General features: G+C 58.2%; 1 protein-coding gene across 2 annotated transcripts in view; it reads right to left on the bottom strand.

Annotated features, from left to right (window-relative positions):
- Positions 1 to 15,172: 15,172 nt before the first annotated feature.
- The window catches only part of GRIK3 (glutamate ionotropic receptor kainate type subunit 3), a 238,118-nt gene continuing 230,900 nt past the window's right edge, over positions 15,173 to 22,390 (bottom strand). For both annotated transcript variants that reach the window (XM_070076997.1, XM_051832149.2), the window contains exon 16: positions 15,173 to 20,928. In XM_070076997.1, the coding sequence (XP_069933098.1) occupies positions 20,734 to 20,928 (195 nt within the window). In that variant the 3' untranslated portion in view covers positions 15,173 to 20,733. The remainder of the gene's footprint in view (positions 20,929 to 22,390) is intronic.

The raw sequence follows: 22,390 nt of genomic DNA, 5'->3' as shown, positions 1-22,390 counted from the left end.
CCGCACTGGATGAATGTGTCTAGCATGCATGAATACCAGGCGGCGGGAAACATCCCTGGCGATGCGCTTCCCTGTGGCAGGGCTGATCCCAAGCCAAATGGCTCTGCCTGCCCTCCTCCTGCCTGCAGCTGCCAGGGGCCCCGCCACAGCCCCTGGAGGAGGGCAGGGCAGGGCAAGGGAACAGAGGCAGAAGCTGATCATGTGTCTACATCTTGGCTTTAGCTCCTTGAGGCTGATTTTAGCCTTCCAGCCTCCAAAATTATAAGAAGATATTTTTTCCCCTTAGAGAAAGGAATATATCCCATCATTAAAATCTGTGTGGTTTTATTATTATAAAAATTTTAAGTTTCTTTAAAGATTTATTTATGTATTTCTTTGAAAGGGTTACAGAGAGGGAGAGATGCAGAGAGAAAGATCTTCCATCTGTTGGTTGTCTCCCTTGATGGCTGCGACAGCTGGGGCTGGGCCAGGACAAAGCCAGGAACCAGGAGTTTCTTCTAGGTCTCCCACGCAGGTGCAGGGGCCCAGGGTCTTGGGCCATCTTCTACTGCTTTTCTCAGGCCATAGCAGGGAGCTAGATTAGAAGTGGAACAGCCAGGACACGAACCGGCGCCCATATGGGATGCCAGCATTGTAGGTGGCGGCCTTATCCACTACCCCACAATGCTGGCCCCTTAGTTTTTTTTTTTTTTTAATTTTTTATCATCATTTTTATTTTAACAGGAGCAAGAGAGAGAGAAAGAGAGAGAGAGAGAGCTGGGTCAAGTTGAAGCCAAGCTGTACTTCCCACATGGCTGGCAGGGACCCAAGGACTTGAGCCATCAGCTGCCTTCCTGGGTGTGCATTAGCAGGAAGCTGGATTGGAAGCCGAGGGCCAGGCACTCTGCTATGGGATGTGGGCGTCCCAAGCAGCAGCCTAACCATTGTGCTGGACCCCCGCCCCTGTGTGGATATCAGGGCTCTGCTGGGAGGTTGCAGGTTCCAGCAGCGACAGGAAATGACCCCAGCTTCCAAGCCGCATCCTGCCCCTCACCTGCTCAGGGCAGCTCTGGCCAGCCCAGGCTTGCCTCCATCCTCGGAACCCCGGGAGGCCCACAGGGCCTCCCACTGCCAACTCTCACCTCCAGCCCCGACCTCCCAGATCTCCCTTTGAGCTATGGTCCCTGAGTCTGCTCTTGGACTTCATAACCTGAAACTCACCTCCCATCTCACCTCCTACGGTTCGTGGCCAAACTCACCTGCCGATGCTCACCCCTCAAGGCCCCCTCCAACCCCTACTCTTCTGCTGCCACCTTCTGAGAGCACCTGGGGTCCAGCGGCCTGGCCCTGGCAGTGCCTTGGGTGCGACAGGCTCACCATCCCTTCTCTGAGCCTGCAGCGAGGCAATGGGGGCTGGGAGGTGGCCCTGTGTTCCCAGGGTTTAAATCATCCCGATGCTGCATCCACGGAGCACCACACCAAGCTGCGAGGAGGGAAATGTCTGGAATTCCCATCAGACTCCCTGCTCTAATGAATTCAATCATGTGGTCAATAGATATTGACCTGGATAATCTGATAATAACCAAAGCTACTGTATATTGGAAACTTATTACTGGTCTGGCACTTTAGTTGAATTTTTTTCGTTGAATTCCCATAGCAACCTGTGGAAGAAGTAGTTATTTCTCTCTGCTGCTACAGGTGAGCACATTGAGGTTCTGAGAGGCCAAAGACACAGAGCTGGACTGCGGGAGAGCCAGGGTTTGGACCAAAGAGTGTAGCCTCATGCTCACGTTGTTTTTAAAATTTTCTTATTTATTTTGTTTTTGTTTGTTTGATAGAGAGAGAGAGAGAGAGAGAGAGAGATCGATCTTCCATCTGCTGATTCACTCCCCAACAGCCAGAGCTGGGCCAAGCTGAAGCCAGGAGCCCAGAACTCAATCCAGGTCTCCACATGGGTTGCAGAGACCCAGCTGTTGCTGTTTGAGCCATCACCTGCTGCTCCCAGCGTGCACGTTAGCAAGAAGCTGGAGTCAGGGCGGCGCCGGGATTTGAACCGAGGCTCTCCAATGCGGGATGTGGGCATCTTAACCGCTCTGTCAATGCCTGCCCTGTCCTTGCTTCTTAACCACACTCCTAACTGTCTTCTCTCATGTAAGCCTCAGGCTCCCCATCTTCAGAAGGCTGGCCCAGCGGTAACTGTGGGATCTTCTAGAGCTGCTGAAGCGCCAGTGGGGACAGTGGCGCCCTCCTGGCCAGAGGCTCCTCTGCCGCCTGCCCCCCAACCTGGGCAGGCCACTGTTGGCCTTGGAGTCCTCCAGGACCCTCTCTCCTCTTGCCTGGGACATGCAGCTGGTTTCCCCCACGGCCTCCTCGGGGCTCTCCTTAAGGGCTGCTCTGTGTGTGGACGATGCTCCTCACGAAATGTCGTTTGCCTCGAGCAAGCAGGGCTGCCTGCAGAGTGTGGGTGCAGCCCACTCATCCCTGCCCACCCACAGCTCCCCTGCTCACGGCTGGCGCCTCTGCACCGCTCAGAAACGCATGGGAAGTGGCAACTGCCACTTAGCCGCCACCAGGAGCCCTGACTGCTAACACCGACGGCTGCCCTCCGACTCAGAAATGGCCTGCGGGTCCTGGGCAGGGGTCTTGAGACCAGGGAGGGGCCCTGCTGAGAGGTGGCAGGTGCGCAGAGATCCCCTCCCAGTCTGACACGGCACCTTCCTGTCCCGACAGGAAAGGCTCCTCTGAATGCAAACGCCATTTCCAAGGGCAGCGAGACTGGCTGGAGCTGGGCTGGCTTCCGTGGGCTCCTCTCAAGACTGTGAATGCCAGAGGCTTCCTGGGGGTCAGCAGGGAACTCGGGGTGCAAACGGACTGTGCCTCGTGCCAGTGGGGGACCGCAGGCCAGGTTCTAACACTGCCTTGCCCCCCCCGGAGGCAGCTGCAGCTGGGCTTTGTCTCAGAGGATTACAGGACAGAGGACGCGCCGCATGCTGGGAGCAGTGCCGCCTCCTGCTACGGGACCAAGCGGACGATGCTCTCAGACTCCGGGGAGCCCTGTGAGTTCCCGGCCATGTTCTCTTGTGCCTGTTCCAGGCCCCTGAACCCAGGGTGAAGCGGTCTCTCTGCTCCTGCTCCTTTCCCTGGGCCGTACCCAGCTCAGGCCGGCCTTCCCTGGGGGCTGCCGGCCCATCAGCTGTCCAGGCCTCCCCTCAGCGTGCAGGTCGCCCCTTTGTCCTCCTGCCTGGATCCCTCCTCCTCTTCATCACCACTTCACCTTGAGCCCGTGCCCAGTCTCCAGCTCATGGCTGGGCCCTCTGCACCACCCTGGGCCCAGGGGTGTGGCATTCGCTCTCCATCTGCCTGAGACGCCGGGAGCTGCTGGCACCAGTTATCTTGGATAGAGTCCAAGCTAGGAAGGGCCAGGGGACTCCAGGCTCAGCCCTCTCACTGTCAGAAGGGCGTTCTGTGTGCCTGGATAAGGGCAGGACTTCCTGGAAAGGTGAGGGACTTGCGGGAGAAGGCAGGAGACACAGTTTGGGACAGCAAGGGGGAGGGCCTCCTATGAGCCCAGGGGAGTGCCCAGTGAGTTTTGGGGAGCTGGTGACTCATGAGGAACCCCGTTTCCAGTGACCTCTCCTTCCTGGTGGCCGAGGTGGAAGCTCTGCCTTCGTGTTCCTGGTTTGCCTCCGAGGGAGGAAAACATTTCGCTCCTTTGACGTGGGTTCTGCGCTGTTTGGCTTTTACAATCATTCCCTTTTAAGTGCATTTAGTTTTAAGCTCCTCAAATCCTGGTTAAGTCTATGGGATAAGACTTCAATGAGTAAAGCAGTAAATAGAGAAGCAGGAAGAGTTGTGCCTCCTCTGCTCCGTGTTCCCTGCCCCCTACCCTGAAGCTGGTACAAGATGCCCCCCCAACACCCGCTGGGGTCAGTCCCCCCTCCCCTGGCAGGGCATTGCCTTCCCCACCACGGGCACAGAGCTTAATGGCTCAGCCGGGCCAGCCCCAGGTCAAGGTGTGGCTCCAGAGCCGCCCCTACACCTTAAACCTCATTTCTTGGGGTTCTATGTGGTCCTCCAGAGGCAGAGCCTGAGATGGGGTTGGGGGCCCGCAGGCATTGAGGAAGCACTCTGAAGTCTCAGCGAGGGTCTGGCTGCAGGCCTGGGGAGGCCTGTGTGTGTCCATGTGACTGCTCACTGCAGGAGCGCCCCCGGGGTGAGAGGTGTGCGGGAAGCACACTCTCACGGGACCCGTGCCCAGCCTGCAAGTGACCGCAGCAAAGGAGCCAGTGCGCCGTCCAGGCAGAGAAACTTCCTCTGTGCCAGCCGTGGCCCAGCCTCCCCAGAAGGGGCCTCTGCCTCCTCTCCCCTGTGGGCCTGGGCCACCCCCACATGGGCATTTTTTTTTAAAGATTTATTTTATTTATTTTAAAGAGTTACAGAGAGGCAGAGGCAGAGAGAAAGAGGAGAGATAGGTCTTCCATCTGCTAGTTTACTCCGCAAATAGCCGCAATGGCCAGAGCTGAGCTGATCTGAAGCCAGGAGCCAGGAGCTTCAACCAGGTACCCCATGTGAATGGCAGGGCCATCTTCTTCCTAGGCCTCAGCAGAGAGCTGGATCGGAAGAGGAGCAGCCGGGACTCGAACTGGAGCCCATATGGGATACCGGCACTGCAAGCCACAGCGCCACACTGCATTTTTGCAGCAAGCTCACAAGGTCAGCTTCTGAGCGCTTCTTTAATGAAGAGGCCCAGAGGGGTCGAGCAATTAATCCCATGCCACAGAGTTATTGGGAGGCAGAACCAGGATTCAAATCTCCTTTCCCAAGCCCACCTTGGCACAGTGCTCTTGGTCTCCTGCAGCCCAGCCGGCTGGCATCGTCTCAACATTTTCCTTCCTGGGCTGCTCGCTCCTCACTGCTGCCCCCATCCCCCCGACCCCCAGACATCACGTGACCCCAGGTGGCTTCACATCTCTGCCCCCAGGTCCTGCCTGTTGCATCTTTGGGCCTGAGGTTGGTTAGGAGCTGAAAGCAGCCGCCTGGCCCAGGAAGGACATCTTACCGGGGTTCCACCCCTGCTGGCTTCACTGATGTCCCCATCAACGCCGCCCCTCCTTAAGTCAGCAGCTGTTTGTCCCCGACAGCGGGCGGCACAATTGCCATTGGGTGCTGGAGGCCTGAATTTCCTGTTGTCACCACATTGGAAAAGCTACTCCTTCCATCGGAGGAAAGACGTGGGAGGAGGGCTATCGCCTGTCTCCCCTGGAGCAGGGCTGGGCTGTGGCTCTTGGGGAAGACACATGGCAGACGTGAGGGAGGGGATGTATCACCCCAGGCAGGCTGAGTGGCAAGTGGCCAGGGCAGCAGGACAGACCAGCAGCAATCAGCGCAGGGGAAGCCTCTGCTGGTGCCACCGGTATCTGTGCAGCCCAGGCTCTGGGGGTCTGCTTTGATTCCCACCCGCGGTTAGGGCCTGGGAGCCCTGTGTGGGGAGGGAACCACAGTCCCGACTGCGGGTGGCCCTGCCTTCATCCGGAAAAGAAAGATCAGCTGGAACATGAAGTTCCCCCAGCTTCTCAGAGCGTCACGTCCCCGGAGGGAGTTTGCGGGCCGAGTAATGTATGGCTCCATTTTTAGATGTTGCCGAATTCCATTTGCCGGAGATCTGTGTTTTATTGCCGTATCAGTGTTTCTAAATTGCACTATATTTTCTTAGCTTGATGGGAATTTACAGCACCCGGATTGGAGCGAAATTGGGCTCTCCCCGAGGCTCAGAAATCACCGGGTCGATTGCTCCATTGCTCCGGCTGCCACCGCCCCCCCCCCCAAGGTGTTTCTGCTAATTATTCAAATTATGAAGACATGGGGGGTGGCTGAGGAGGGCTGGGGGCGGGTATGTGGCTGCTCCCCCAGGGGCAGGAGGGCAGCCCTGGAGGAGGCCGGAGGCCAGGATGTGGGGTGCTCGGGCAGGGATGATCCATGCAGCAGCCTGGATCGTGAGTCCTGGAGAATCCTGGACTTTAGGCTGCTGAGCGCTGGCTCGCGAGCCTCCACGCTGTGCCTTAGAACTCCCATTTGGCAGCTCCAAAGCACTTCTGTCTTCCTTCGTCTCCAGGGAGGAAAGCAGGACTGGGACTGTCAAGTCCATCTTACAGATGAGGAAGCTCAAGGCCCCGGGGGAGCAGGTCACACTGCAGAGCCGAGATCAGAACCCGGGACGGCGGCTGCCTGCTCGCTGCACGCGCTGTCGGCTGTGGGCATCTGCTCCCTCTACATTTCCATACCAGGGACTTGGAAGATTCGCTCTCACTTTTCAGAGCCCCCAGTATGCACCGAGTGCCACATGAGAGACCCTAGGCAGCACCTTATTTAACCCTCCAAGGGCTGGACATTCCTCTGCCTGTTTTACAGACTCAGGATGCGGAGTGACTTCTGCAAGGTCCTCTGGTGACTCCCAGGAGGTAAGCTGAGATTCCAACCCAGGAGTATCTGACTCCAAAGCTTGCTTTTGGCTGCCACACTGGACTGCTCCTGGTGACCCCAGCTCTTCCGGCCCCAGCTGGAGCAGGAACGAGCTGCCCACCTATGGGGTGGAGATCCTGGTGTGTCCTGGGGAGGCAGACAGCACCTGCCTGAAAGTGACATCCAGCCGGCCGTGGTTTGCATCATGCAGGCTGGGGTGCTGGGGCCGCACCTGCGTTTCAAAGTCACCACTTCCCTGGCTCCAGCCTCCAGGGTACCACCGGGGCATGGGACAGAAAGAGGAGAGAGTCGCAAGAACCCAGCTGGGGACTGCGGGAAGCTGTGGCCCATCCCTCTGGTGGGTCCCGGCAGTTTATCTCACTTGGCATGATGCTCTGTCTCAAAGCACGTCCGACGCTTTGTGCAATAAACTTAATGGACTTCTCCATCTCGGAGCAGCTGAATTCTCTTGGAGCAGATGCTGAGGGTTATGGATGTTCTAATTAGGAAGCTGCCTTTGGCACTGAGGGAGGGAGGGGAGGCTTGCGATGTTCCGCACGCCATGCAAAGACCCCCTGCTTCCCCCAAGCTTGCCGGGGCAGACGCGATGCGGCAGAGGAAGGAGGACAAGGCATCGCCTCTCTCTCCCGGCTTCCACTTCCCTTCTGGCACTGCCGGTCCTCACCATTTAGCCGGAAGTGACCTAGGGGGCCGAGCGCGCTGGCCACAGCCTCCTGAGGCTGAGCAGCCATAGCCGGGTTTAGTGTTGTGATCAAATAAAACTTACAACGAAGTTAATCTGACGCATTTATTGATGTGTATCATTGTTATTGCGCTGCACTGCAATTAGGCAGAAATGGTAGGTCGTTCCTATGAGTGACTCTAATTAGTAATTCACGCTTTTGGCCCAATCAAGTTGGTTTTTTTTTTTTTCTACAGGCATGGAAGTTGTCTGATGACTGCAAACAGCATGGATATTGACTGTTTCCGAGCCAGCTACTCATCTGTTTCTTCACTCATTTACCAAATCTACGGAACAGAGGCCCCAGACTGGGGAGACTCATTCTGCCGCTTCCTGGGTGACGGGATGGGGTGGGTGGGGGGTCCTTGCACTGCTCCCAGCCTCAGTTTCCCTATCTGCAAAGTGGTGCTGGCATCCTCTTGCTCTTGGGATTACGGTGAGGATCTCGTGAGTCGGAGCGCGCAGAGAGCGAAACACAGCTCCAGACCTGGAGCTGCTGCTGCACCAGCCGCAGCTAATTATTATTATTAATAACAACAACTTCTCCTGGAATAGAGGAGGTGAGGACTGAGAGCTCTCAAGCCCTCTAGCCCCCCAGGTGAGGGCCTGTCCCTGGGACTCTGCAGACATGTGGAGGTGCGGGTGACACAGAGGGCACAGGGCAGTGACATTTGGGTTATGGTGACTGTTGTGACCTCATCCTGACCCACCGTGGGGTGGGGCTGTGAAACTTCCGGTCTCCCCACTGCCCGGTCCCTGGGAGCTGAGGAGCTGGGCCAGACGTCCCTGTCGACCAGGAAAGCAACTGCCCAGGGCGGTGCAGAGGAGGCTGTAGTGCAGCTACAGGTTCAGTTCCTGGCCCCAAGGGGGCGCTGTTGGAGTTGAGGGAGTTCTTAGCGACTGGAGGCTTTACCGGTGCAGGGTGGTGGTGGTGGGGGCGGGAAGGCGCAGGAGCCGGTCCCCGCAGCTCCGGGCCACAGGCACTGGACTGGCACTGCACCGACTCAGATGAAAGTCTCTCCACACGTGGGAGGCGCTGGACTCCTGGATGTGCTTGGCCAACGCACTCTGTGGTGGGAGAGCATGGTCTTGGAGACAGCCTGAAGCAGGCAGGGTTGTGAGTATGGGGGGTTGCCAGCAAGGCCAGGGCTGCAGGAAGGAGTGCAGGGAGGGCCAGGCAGGGACCCCAGCGCTGGAGCAGTGAGGGGCTGCAGGGGGGCCAGGCGGTAGGTGTGATTGGCTTCTGAGCCAGGGAGCCAGACTCAGCCCTGCCACACTCTCTCTGAACCTCGAGCAGGTTTTTTGGCCTCTCTGAGCCTCTGTTTCTTCTTCTGTAAAATGGGGTCACAGCAGGTGCTGTCATTGTCCTGCTCATGTACCTGCCCTTAGCACTTCTATGCAAGTTGCCCAACTTCCCACTGCCAGTTTCCGAGGCCTTGTTCTGTCCGAGGATTCGTCCTGGACCTGAGCCACATTGTGGCATCCCAGAATGCCTGGGGTTGGTGGTCACTTCTGGGAACCAGCCCTAAACCAAAGATTGCTGAGGCTTGGTGTATGTATACCCTCACTCCTTGAATGGGAAAGTCTTTAAAAAAAAAGATTTACGTATTTATTTATTTAAAAGTCAGAGAGAAAGAGAGAGAGAGAGAGAGAGAGAGAGAGAGAGAGAGAGAAATATCTTCCATCTGCTGTTTCACTCCCCAAATGGCTGCAGTGGCTAAGGCCAGGCCAGGCTGAAGCCAGGAGCCAGGAGCCAGGAGTTTCATCCAGGTCTCCCACATGGGTCCAGGGACCCAAAGACCTGGGCCATCTTCTGTAGCTTTCCCAGGCTATTAGCAGGAAGCTGGATCAAAGGGGAGTAGCTGGGACACGAGCTGGCACCCACATGGGAAGCCGGTGTTGCAGGAGGTGGCTTTACCTGCTGCGCCACAGTGCCGGCCCTGGGAAGACTTGAGCTGCGTGTTCTACACTGGGTCCCAGAGTTTCCCCCAGGACTAAGCTCTAGGTAGCTGCACCCTCTGCTGGGGCCTTCCCCTGGGCGTGTCACATCCCACTCCCTTGTCTCTGCTTGCATTCCAGTGCTTGTTTCAGGACCCCCATCTAGGGGACCACAGGCCCTGGGGCTGGTATGGTGTCTTCTCCATGCACCACGGTGGTGCCTGATGTGGGTCAAGTATCTAATACACTTTGCTTCCCATCCCTTCTGGGGGAAGTCCCGGCAGCTGAGCACTAAAGAGCTCCAGCTCTGGGAGAACAGGGGACAGAGGCCTGGGCGACCCTGGGCTGACACTTGGGCCTTTGGAGATGAAGGGCGGGGGGTGGAGGAGGGGCCTGGGAGCTGGCGCGGCGGCAGGCGGGGTTCCATGGTGGGGCGGCTGCTCCGGAAGGCATCTCCACGGGGACCTCCTCATCCCGGATCCTGTCTGGAGGCCGAGGCAGGCAATAAATCCCCTTGGCGGAGCTGGTCTCAGCATGGGCCACCCTGCTGAAAGCTTCATCAGCGGCCTCATTTGCATAAGATAATGAAATCGCAGTAAAAATAGTCAAAGAAAAAATGGCCTGGCAACTTTGTTTCCATAATGACAGATGCTTCTTAAGCACCCGGCTTCTGTTTCCCAGGGAAGTGTCATCAAGGCCCCAGGGGAGCTGCGTGCCCTGGCCCAGCCTGGTTTGAGGAAGGGGCACCTGCAGCCCTGGGAGTGCCCCAGCCCTGACCTCCTCCTGCTCCTCTGCTGGCTCCTGCGGGAGGGCGGGGAGGGAGCCCCTGCTAGGAATGAGAGGGACCCCACGCCAGGAATCCTGGAGCCCCACACTGACACCTGCTTTCGTAGGAATCTTCTCTCGTTCTCAGCCAAGCGCACCAAGGCTGTCCAAGCAGGCACAGGTGAGCAAGCTCCTATGGCTTGTGAATTGCCCCACGATGGATCACTTGGTCAGAGGAAGCTGTAGAGGGGCCTGGGGCCTATTCTGAGTCCCTGTGTCCTGTCTGGGCTGCCATGGGAGGTGGCCGGAGCATGGGCAGGCTGGTGACCTGGATGGACCTGAGGGAGGTGGGGCTCAGGCCTCGGCGCCCTGAGTGGGGAGAAATGGTTGGGGTCAAAGGCAAGGGGTGTCTGGGGTGGAACCCAACCAGCACTCGGGACAGAACTGTTCTGCCCAGTCATCTGCAAGCCACTAAGGCTTTGGCAGCAGAAATTATCACCACAGTAACAGCGGACAAAACTCCAGACCTGGGAGAGGTCTCCCTGCTCCGAGGGAAATCTCCACTCCAGGTCACTTGGCTAGGCTGCGAGGCTCCTTGGCCCTGCCCCCACCTTCCTTCTGGGTGCTCTGGGTGGAAGCTTGACTTCGGGTTCTGATTCCTCCAAGGAGGCCATGGCCTTGACACAGATTCTTTGCTTTGCTTTGGAAGTTTCTGTGAGGCCCATCTGTGCGCCTCCTTCTAAAATCCATGTTTGCAAGCACCCCTCACCCTCCCCTCCCTGGTCAGCTTCCTCATGCTCCAGCCACCTGGCCTGTCTGCAGTAGGAATCCTGCAGGGGGTTTGGCCAGACTCCCCCAAGCCCTATTGCTTCTCTTTAGTCATTTCCCACCCGCTGACCTGGACTGCGGATTTCCACTTGCCCTGGCTGTGGCTGCATTGAATCCCGTCTCTGCTCTCCCTGACCCCAGTGGGCCCTACACCTGTGGTGACTGTCCTGAGTGAAGTCTCCCTTACCGTGCTTGGACAAGTCTCACTGGGTTGTTTACAGCCGCACAGGGTGTGAGAAGGGAACCGAGTAAATGCTCAGGGTGCAGACGGGCCCTCACTGGAGCGAGGTGGCCAGGGGGAGTCCTGTGGCCACTAAGGAAGTGGCCCCTGGGCAGGCACTGAGGCCTGTCGGCCAGGCTCTGTACTGGACTCAGGGCAGCTGGAGGCTGGTGGCTCCATTCCCCAGGACTCCCCAGGGCTCCTTGGGGCTGACACTAGACACAGGTGTCCAGCAGAACCTGGACCCCCCTTTTCTGTCTGGTGGTCCCTCCCCAGCTCCATGGCCCCCTCTGGCCTGTGGAATCTTTGGTCTAGCTCGGGAGGTGGTGGAATGGGAGTGTCTAGACCTTTTGGCCTTAGATTGGGGACCCAGCGCTTTGAACTTGAAAGCTGAGTGTTTTGCTCCCTTAGCTTTCTGATTCCTCTGTGCCTGGGTTATTCTGGCCTTCGGCATGGTGGCGAGGTGTCTGATTACTCCACACCTGCACTCTGCATTACAGGCTAACCTTGGCTGAGCTGGACTGTGTTCTGGGCAGACACAGTCCTGAGAGGTGGGTCTTAGGGTCCCCAGCCTGCAGCTCAGAGAAGAGCCAGAGCAAGGGGCAGAGCCTGCAAAGTTCAAGTCCGGAGTCCTTGCTCTTACTGCCGAGGGCCGGGGTGGGGCAGGGCTTGTGCATCAGTCCTAGCAGAGCAGCCCTGAGTGACCCTGCAGCTTTTTTTTTTTTTAAGATTTTATTTATTTATTTGAGAGGCAGAGTTACAGTGAGAGGGAGAGACAGAGAGAGAGAGGTCTTCTATCTGCTGGTTCACTCCCCAGATGGCTGCAACGGCTGGAGCTGAGCTGATCTGAAGCCAGGAGCCAGAAGCCAATTGCTTCTTCTGGGTCTCCCATGTTGGTGCAGGGGCCGAAGCAATTGGGTCACCTTCCACAGCTTTCCCAGGCCACAGCAGAGAGCTGGATTGGAAGTGGAGCAGCCAGGACTCGAACTGGTGCCCATATGGGATTCTCGCACCACAGCAAGAGGCTTAGCCCACTGTGCCACAGCGCCGGCCCTGACCTTGAATCTTGAAGGGCGTGAGCATCCTCCAGCACACACATCTAACGCTAGAGGAGAGGCCTGGAGTGGGAGGTGCCGGGAATAAGCATTTCAGGTGGGCAAGAGAAGAGTCAAACGGGGCTGCTCAGCTCTTGGCTGCTCTTGAAGGGGGTGCGTGGGGCTTGTAGCTTCGAGCCTGTCTGTGATGCAGAGTCTCAGGCCCAGCCAGCCCCAAGGGGTGTCTAGAGCCTTCATTTGAACAGCATCTGCAAGGGATTTGTGTGCCCGTCAAAGCCTGAGAGCTGCGGGCCGACTGCCACCTCCTGGATGCAGCCCTGGCACAAGACCCCGCCGTGCTCTCTGCAGAAGGGAAGGCAGAGGACTTGCAATGGGGACGTTTCTCTCGGGGTAGCTGCTGCTGGGCCCTGGAGCTGGCTGATGGTGGTGGTGGTGGCCACTTCCTGCCATAAGCAAGGAAAAGGAAAGGGGGGGGGATGGCCTGTGCTTCCATCAGAACCCTCTTATTAACGAAGCTCCAGGGGCCGGCATTGTGGTACAGCGGGTTCAGCCACTGCCTGCAATGCTGGCATCCCTTGTGAGCGCAGGTTCAAGTCCCAGCTGCTCCACTTTGGATCCAGGTCCCTGTTAATGGCCTGGGAAAGCAGTGGAGGATGGCCCAGGAGCTTGGGGCCCTGCACCCACATGGGAGACCCAGAAGAAGCTCCTGGTTACAGCCTGGACCAGCCCTGGCGATTGCTGCCATTTGGCAGCAGATGGATGATCTCTCTCTCTCTTGCTCTGTCAATCTGCATTTCAAATAGATAGATAGATAGATCGATCTTTAAAAAAATCCCCCCGACCCTCTGCAGCCATGAGTCTGAGTGGTCTCTGCTCCTTGCCACAGCCTTGGTGACTGAGGAGGCCTCTTGAATGTCCTGCTCCTGGGGCCCACTGAGCCAGAACTGGGAGCCAAAGTTTGTTCTGCTTCCTGGAGACGGGGAGCCTACAGAACTGATCTGGGAGAGGCCGAGGCAGAGACGAGCTGACACAGGGACATGGCTGCTCGCACAGCCCTCATACAGTCCCTTGGCAACCCAGGGAGAGTGCCTGGTGCTTGGTGCTGTGGGTGCCAGGGTCTTTCTGGGGGAGGGAGCAGGGAAGCCCCTGGGAGAGGGCAGCCTCCTGCTCTGTTCTTGGGAGGCAGGGTGGGGAGAGGCCTTGCTTCCTAGAGGGCAGAGGCGTGGGCAGAGCGCGCTAGGCCAGGGCGGGCAGCCAGGGGCAGATGGTCTATGAGAGGCAAAGTAAGGGCTTCTCAGGGAGGCTGGGGGCTGCCTGGGTGCTGTTGTGCCCCAGCTCTGTCCAGAGGTGTTCAGCACCACTCCAGCATCCAGAGAGGCCTGACTGACCCTCGTGCAGAGCCCAGGGTGCCCCAGATGGGCTTCTGGGCTAGGCTCTGAGCCCCAGAGAGCCCCAGCACACAGTTGGCCCTGGTTTCCCTTCTTCCTCCTTTTTCCCAATGCCAATCGTTACTATCCGTTGTTGGCTCATGCTGTGCTAAGTAATCTACACACTGATTGGTATGCTTCAACCCAGAGCCTTCCCTGGACCCCTACCTGGCTTGAAACCATGACCACTTCCGGGGCTGTGGCTCCAGGGTAGACTGGAGCTCTCAGACACTGCAGCCCGCTGGGTCCCGGCCTCCTCGCCTCCTCTCCAGCCTGTAGACATGGCTGCGGCCTTGGCTGGCTTACTGGCCCTTGTTGGTTGAGGGACTAGGAGCCTGTACCTTTAACAAGAGGCCTGCCAAACCCATAGCCTTCTTTGAAATCAACCAGCTTCGGTACCCTCCCAAAGCAAAGGGCCTGGGTTGTATTCTGCGACCCCGCCCCCTCCCCTTGGTCATAGCTGATAGGACCACCAGTGACCCCCGCCCACGCTGGTCCAATCACAGCACTGAGGAATGACAGGTCAGGTAGAGGGCGGATGTGAGTCACGTGGGTGGGTGTCTGAAGGGAGAAGGGAAAGGGACACAAGTGGAAGGACTCTCCTCTGAAAACCTGAAATCCGGAATTCTAAACATCTTGAGTGTCGGCATGACAAATGACGCAAGTGACAAATTCCAGATCAGACCTCCTGGGGCGGGACACAGTCAGTGCAAGGTGACATCCAGTGTGGATGAGGAATGCACAACCCATGGATTCCATGCTTAGACATGAATCCTTTCCTCAAGATATGGTATTTTGTACAGGCAAGTGTTAAAAAATCCAAAAAAAAAAAAAAAAAAACATTTGGGAGGAGGGGGACTCCACCTGTAGCGTGTGTTAAGGACTTAGCACAGCACCTGCATTTGGGAAGTACCCAGCACACACCACTGCCTTTCTGATGGTGTCCTGGGGGAGCCTGCAGGGTGCTGGATGCAAATCAGTCTCCACCAATCACCTCATCGGCAGGAGGCCTGGAGGCAGAGGTGAGGCAGAGACATCTTCCTGTTCCCTTTCGCTCCCTCTAGGGCTGCTCCTGTCCTGGCTACAAGAGGTTCTCATAGCCACTCCACTGTTGATCTTGCATTTCCTGAGGGGAGGAGAAGCAACTCTGACCGGGGCTGGAGACGGCAGCTTCACAATGCAGACTTCTGGAAGCCCGGGTGGCAACTCCGGCATGGGTCTCTCCCTCCCAGCTCCAGGTCCTGGCTCAGAGCTCGTCTCGCCCTGGCTAGGTGGGTCCTGGAGGCCCAGGCTGGCCTTGCTCCGTCAAGGCTTCACGGGAGTTGCAACCCCCCGTATTCAACCCTGATCCATATGCAGTATGCATGTCCAGTGAGTGAGCACCTTCAGGCTTCCTCATTCTCACAAGCTCAGGCAAGACCTCTGGGCCGCCGAGCCTGGAGGAGATGCCCACTGGACCTCACCAGCCAAAGGGAAGGGTCAGGCAAAGACCTGGCAACTTCCAAGGTCGTTCTGCGGGGGAAGATGAGCCGGGGAGGGACCCGGCCACCAGAAAGGAAGACAGAAGTCACACAGACTCAAGGACCGACTGGGCAGCCTGGCTATCTAAAACAAGACCAAGGATCTGGGCTGGAGCCACCCACCTGCCAGGAAGCAGGGTCTCTGGTCCAGGACACTGTGATGGGAAGACACCAGTGTCACCCGCTTGGCACACTCTAGCAGAGGAAAGAAATAGCAAATGCATTTCAAGGGGACCTTGTTTTCTAGAAACATCTCTTTATTTAAAATTTAAAACCATATTACTTCATACAGCAAACTGTGCACTTGGATATATCACAGTGTCTTAAAAAGGAAAATAATCGGATTTGTTTGGAAATTTATTTACATCAGCCTAGAATGATTGGCAAGTAACACAGTTACTATGAAACCCAAATTGTTACAAAATGTTTACAAAAAACTATATTCATAGAAATTCTGCATGTCCACAAAGGGTATCCCCTGAATGGCCCAGAGACCAGTGTGTGGGAACCGTGGGGGCGTCCAGGCACGCCGGACTGGGTGGAGGGACAGGCCGGGGCTCTCGCAGGCCCAGGGTGCTGGCGGGGGGCTCTGCCATGGAGGGTTCAGGCAGGAAGTAGGCCCCGGCAGAGGCGGGCTGGAGACTTGGAGCACAGTGGCACGGAGGTCCCTGGGGAGCCAGGACAAGGCCCTTGGCAGGGGCTGGATTCAGACACGCTTGGCCGGGGGCCCTGCAGGCGGACCCATGGATAGGAGCGGACCACAGGATGGGAACCTGGGGCCGAAGCTGGGGGAGGGTTCCTGACCCCAAGGAAACCCCGGCTTGGGTCTCCTCCTCCCGGTGTGCCCCAGCAGTGCTCAGGCCCATGAAGGGGCTCTGGGACCGGAACTGCGAACAGACAGCTCCGGGCAAGCCAAGGCCAGAGGCCTGCTACCTGCTGGGTGCCCTGCTGGGGAAGAGTGACCGACGGGAGAGGGGCAGGCAGATGGCCTGGGCTCTGCTGGGGCAGAACGTGCCCTCCCGCCTCTCATCTGCCTGGGTCCCCGGCTCTGGGAGACGGGGCAAGCTCTCAGCTGGCGTTTCACTCTAGTCTATGGCTGCGTCCCCATGTCTGGAGGCCTCAGTGTTCCGATCTGTGAAATAGACACAGTCGAGGGTGATCTGCCCTCTCTGTTCTAGAAGGCAGGGCCCACCACCGGGGCCAGAGGATGTGGTGTTGCATGCTGGGAACACCCTTGGGCCATGCTTTTCCCATGGGGCTGACCTAGATGTGACCTCTGTATGTGTGTGCAGGTGAGGATTGGGGGCACGACAGGTGGAGCCTGGCACCTACCTGGGGACTCTGCAAAGGCTGCACGGAGGCCTGGGGAGGGGCCCTCTCCCAGTCCTCGGCTTGCTGTGAACTGCCTGGGCACTCGAGTTCCGTCCTGGCACCGGAGCCTCCCAGCTGTCCTGCCTCAGGCTCCCAGGAGGAGACCAGGGCCCTGGGCCACCCCTGCCCATCTCCACCTCCCCGGCAGCCCTGTGCACTTCTGCCCTGTCTTCCTCAGGGTCTGCGGCTCAGATGGAGGTGAGGCCTTCCCCATTGCCAAGGGGATCTCTGCACCTTCCACCTCAGACCCGGCTGCGCGCCCGCCTCTCACCTGGTCCCCAGCCACACTGGCTGGGTTGCGTACGCTCTGTGTGTGCAGACGTGCGGGGGAGGAGTGTATACACAGGGGCTGCAGGTCATATGTACACTGTGCATATATATATATATATACAGAATATATATATATATTTTACATTCATATATATATTGTACAGAACAGTAGCCTTCTACCTAAAACAGTTTTGTGACTCCACATGGAACTTAAACCCCAGGGCAACACCAGAACTGACCTGAGGGCTGGATGCAAACCGCCTTGGGGACAGAGGGCAGGGCCCTTCCATCCTGGTGAGTGACTGGGCTCGTTCCAGATGTGCACCCACCCTGCCTAGGCCTTCCAGATGTGCCTGATCCAGAGACCACCCCCTCCCCACCCCCCACCCCCGGCAGAGCTGGAGCCGCCAGGGCTTGCGTGCATCCGTGGTTCTGGGCCCAGACTCAGATGTTCGATTCGTGCAGCTGTGGCTCCCAATTGCCAGGCCCTTTCCAGGTGTGTGGCCACCCAGGCCACGGACAGTGGCCGGAAAGTCTGGCCTGTTTGGAGACAGCTCGTGTGGATAGCTGGGAACGGCTTGGGATTGTGGGGACTTCATGCTGAGCGATGGAGCAGCAGTCAGCGGCCCCCTGCTAGCAGCTCCTGGAAGATGCAGGGAGGGGCTCCTGGCTCTTCCGGGTGACTGTGTGCCCCGGTCTGACTTCGGTGTTCCTGGCGTCTCGGGGGGCAGCGGCTTCTAGCCTCTTGGGCCTTTCTCGTCCCAAGCCAGGGTTTCCATCTTCCAGGGCCAGGCCTGGGGGAGGGGGCCAGGATGTGCTCTTCAGGGTGAGGCGGTGAGGAGGGGGCGGCTCTGCCTCCTTCAGAATTTCAGAGCCCCATTCCTGGGCCCAGGGGGCAGTTCTCTCGGGGGCCCTTGCAGAGTAGGCCGCCTGGACAGTGACAGCTCTCAGGGTTGTCTTGGGGCCACCTGCAGCACAGCAGCCAGCAACAGGTCAGGAGCGGACATAACGGGGGGCTCTTTGTGCAAAGACCCAGTGTCTTGGCAGGTGCAGGCATCTTCTCGATGCCACCCCTCCACGTGGCCAGCCGGAGCAGACGGAGAGCAGGCACTGGCATTGCAGGCGAGGTGGGGGCTCTCTTGTGTTCAGGCCTGGCACGTGGGACCGGGCAGGACAGTGCAGCACCTGCTTGGCGGAGTCCCGCCTTCTGCTCCTACACTTTCTGCCACTCATCGGTCAGTGCCTCTCGTGGGTGCTCAGGCGTGCACGATATCCCCGGCACAGCAGGTCTCAACTTCAGTGACACGGTCTGCTCCACCGGGAACGCCCCCTGGCTGCCCCTCCCACAGCACAGGTGTAGCATCACCTGCAGCCGCCTGGGAGAGACCCAGCTCAGACTCGGGCAGAGCTGGTCTCCGCTCCACTGGTCTCTAGGACCAACACAGGACACCAGGCACAGGTTGAACCTGACCCGCACCCAGGGACATAAGGAAGGGGCTCAGGCAGCCTGCCACCCACTCCCTCGGGGAGTCCAGACACAGAATTGTGCCTCTATTCAGCCATCCTTCCTCGTTCCTTGTAAGAAAAACCTGCCCCACACCACTTCCCTTGCTCCTTCCCATAACAATCTACTTGTGTGCATAGCCTCAGAAGGACATGACACATTCATAGAGCATCATGCACAAAGCACACATGTGTGTGTGTGATGTGGGTGTGGATGTGCTATGAAACTGTTGTACAAAGTAAGACTGTGGGTGACTGTGCTTGGTGGTGGCGAACTGACAGGTACCTTCATAAGAACCCTGTTTTCTGAGAACTACAAAAACAAAAACAAAAAAATGTTTGCCCTTCAAATAGCAAAAGAGGCACCAGCCATGAGCTCCCCCTGAAGGCTTTCTCCCCGTGTGGCCCGTGTCCCTGTGCATCTGCCCACGCCATGCAGAAACCTCCGTGACAAATGTCTGCCCACGACGGGGGGCCTTGACGCTTGCCTTCCCTACTGGCTGGCTGTCTCTGCTCCTGCCATGAGCTGGAACACACACGTGAACACACTCACAAACTCCTCTGCCACAGGGCTTCTCACGTGCAGCATGCACTGATCCGTGTTGCATGGCTGCCTGCTCCCCCGGCTCTTTGCACACCCAGCCTGCACACGCCTGTGTACACACACTTGCATGTAGGCCTTTGAGGTCATGGCTTCTCTTCTTAGACACATGTGGCCATGCTGCAGGCTTTCTCTTGCCTCCATCCTGTGCCCTTCAGTGCACAAATGCACACACACACACACACACACACTCATGCATGCACGCATGCACACACATGCTCACCAGTTCCCCTTCTTAACATGGCTTCTCCTGGTTTTTACATAGATGGGGCTCCTGCTGCCGGTCCAGACTCGTCTCCCTTATCCTCAGTTCACTGGTGGGGAGGTGCGCAAGCGTGTTAACACACACACAGTCCCAGTCGAGCCTCTGGTTATTGCATGCCCTGGACTGTGCCCCACACCCTGCTCTGCCCTTCCCCCTGCCCAGCGCTCACCCAGCATGGCTTCTCCTATCCTTCCATGTCGGGCAGGGCTGACTACAGCCAACTAGGGCTGCAGCAGGGGGCGGAGCCCTGGAGCTCACAGAGCAGAGGAGGGACGTCCCCAGGGTCTCCTGTTTGGCTACAGCTGCTCCTCACCCCAGCTGCGAAGGCCCCTGAGAACCCAGTGCAGCTCTTCCGCAGCCAGGCTCCCCAGGCAGCACCAGGAGACAGGCGGCAGGGAGTGGCTGCAGCCTCGGTCCCCTGCCTGGCTCACAGGGAGCTGGCAGGCCCGTCACGCTCTCTTTAAGGACACTTTGCACCTGACTTTCACGTTCTAGTCACAGACCTCTAGGGCACTCATCACAGCAAGCTGCAACCCGCAGGTCCTCGGGCAACCCCCGGGCTGGGACCCCGCCGACTGCTGCTTCTCTGCTGTCTCTGCCCAGGTCCACAGGCTCACAGCAATCGGGACAAGAGACCATCACGGCCTGTGTCTCTGGGTGGGGTCTTTGGCTAACTCTCCGGGAGGCAGCTTCTGTCTCTCCACTCTTGGGGCCTCTGCCAGCTACGCCAGCCTGGCCCAGGAAGCTTCCTTCCCCTGGGGTGCATATTTAGGTCTGGTGAAGCTAGGAGGCAAGGGGTTCCTACGTCTCCACCGGCCTTTCCAGCGGACCCCGACGTCAGCCTGTGGCAGACCGAGAGCGCTCTTCTGCAGAGAGGTGTCGTGATGGTCACTTCAATCCTGGCCACTCTTCTCCTTCCACGACCATGAAGGGAGGCTGAGGCCAGCCGGTCAGGAACGGGGAGCTGCACAGATCCCAGGCTCCCCCATGCTAAAGGGATTTGGAAGAGACGTGAGCCAGCGAGGTGGCAGCAGGTGGCTTGAGAGCCTATGGGCGTCAGATACCAGCTGAGTCTCGGGGCATCTGTCGTGAGACTGAGGGTCCTCTCTGTGGCCAGAACGCAGGGGAGGATTTTCTGTGCTACTTCCCCAACTTCCTGGAGACTTTCTAGAGTAGCGAGAGCCATCAGGAAATTGTCCACCAGAATCCAAAATGGCGGCCTCTGTCTTCCTTCTCTTTCCCAGACTCCTCTGTTCCCCTTCAGCTTCGCCCAGACGGGGGCTGCCGTGAGTGACATCAAGTCCAGAAGGCTAGGACCCTGTGGTCAGTCTGTTCGGTCCATGCATTTGGGATGGCCAGCCCTCATCACGGCTCCCACCGGCAACCATGCCATAGCGACCTCAAGACGCCCAAGGTTCGTGTCTCTGGTCTCCAGGTCATGCCTGGGGGCCCAGGCTCTTGGGGAAGAGGTATCTCCTATTTTCTGTGGCCCCTGCAGGGAGCTTCGCAGGAACTTCCAACTCCACCGGAGAACGGAGGGGCAGGTGAATTTGGCCTGAGAGAGGCGTGTGCTTCCTTTGGCCATGGCTATCTTGGCTGGCAGTTCTAGAAACCCATAGAAGGAACGAGAATGGAGCCTGCATGGCTGGCCTGCTGGTTTCCTGCTTAGGGACGCACAGATGGCTCCTGACCCACCAGGAGCCCCATGCGGGGACAGGGAGCACTCCTTCCAGTCTCCTCTGCTCCCCTGTGCCTCACCCCAGGCCTGCAGTCCCCATGCCCCCCCGTGCCTAGGGGAACACGGGGGTTAAGGAGGAGCTGCAGGTCATGGTGTCCTTGCCCGGAAGCCGGCGGTCGTTGAACGTGTGCATGTTGATGACGGCGTCGGTCTTGACCATCATGGGAGGCTGCGGCTTGTGCTTGACCCGCCGCTGGCAGGTGAGTGAGAAACGGATCTCATCGGCCACGGTGCTGCAGAAGGAACGCTGGGGGCGGGGGGAGGGCGAGGGAGGAAAAGGGGCACATGGGTGAGGTCTGGGCCTGCGGCTCGGGCCAGCTCCTTGCCCTCCTCCCACAACCTTGCTTCAGCCACCCCATGCTCTGTCCCTGCGGGGGGATTGATTAGTTCGCTAGCTGTCTCTCTAAGCCTCACGTTCTGGTTTGGAGGCTATAATAGGTAGGGCTGGTAGTGTCATCTTATGCCCATTTCACAGAGGAGCAAACTGACGCTCTGATCACCATGCACGATCAAGTCTGAGGAGCTCTGGCTTACCTGTCTGAATTCTTTCCCCTGGACTCTCGGGGCAGGTACCAGCCACTTTTGGTGCCATGAGCCAATCCCCCAGCAGACGGCCTGGCCCACAGCCAGGGCCCCAGGAATACCTTAGGCATGCGCAGGCGCCCTTCTGCAGGGAGGGCTTCTAACCAACAGCAAGAGCCCCGTTCCTCCCACCCAGGAAAGCCCAGCTCTTGCTTCTCAGGCACGTGGGAGGCAGGTCCTTGTCGTGCTGATGGGTGGCAGTGGCCTCCTGGCCTAGGCCTCTGCAGGTGGCCAAGAGGGCCTGCCAAGTCCAGCGTTGCCATGGATACCAGACGCAGCGGCTCTGTGAGGCCCACTGCCAGAGGCTGCCCTACAGGGGCCGTGGGGGCTGCGATTGCCCAGTGAGGCCAGGGCCGCCGTACGCAGGCTGTGGGTGCGGGGCAGTGGAGACCTGGCTTTGAACTCTGGCTCCACCTCCTCCCGTGTGTGACCTGTCACAACACTGCCTTCCCTCCACCCGCCTTCCTCCCCGCTGCAAATGCTCATTAAGGGCCTGCTGTGTGCCAAGTGTCGCTCTGGGGCTTGGGCGTATGGCAGTGATGACAGGGAAGGTCCCAGCCCTCCGGGAGCTCGGGGTCTAACGTTGGGAGGGTCACAGACATCAATCATGTGAACAGATAAGTAAGCACAGCCCGTGATTAGCTCTGTGACAATGAAGCAGCAACATGGGAGCGGGGACAGGGAGGGAAGCATACTTGGAGGTGACACGTGAGCTGGAACCTGAATGGCTAGGAGGTGTCAAGAAGAGATGAACGCTGGGGGCTGGCATTTGGTGTGGGCCACACCCTATATCAGAGTGCCTGGGTTTGGGTCCTGGCTCTGCTCCCAATTCCAGGTTCCTGCTAATGTGCCCTGGGAGGCAGCAGGTGATGGCTCAAGTCACTGAGTCCCTGACACACATGTGGGAGACCCAGACTGAGTTCTGGGCTTCTGGCTTTGGGCTGGCCCAACCCCAGCTGTTGTGGCATTCGGGAAGTGAACCAGAGGAAAGGAGATCTCTCTCTCTCTCCCTCCCTCTTTCTCTCTCTCTCATTCTGTCTGTCTCTCTCCCCTTTTCAAATAAAATCAATCCACAATAAAAGAGTATGGCACTCCAGGGGCAGGGCATTCTAGGTGGGTGGAACAGC

This window comes from Oryctolagus cuniculus, chromosome 7 (genome assembly GCF_964237555.1).
Source record: "Oryctolagus cuniculus chromosome 7, mOryCun1.1, whole genome shotgun sequence".
Classification (NCBI taxonomy): Eukaryota; Metazoa; Chordata; class Mammalia; order Lagomorpha; family Leporidae; genus Oryctolagus; species Oryctolagus cuniculus.
This window is presented reverse-complemented; position numbering and strand designations above follow the sequence as displayed.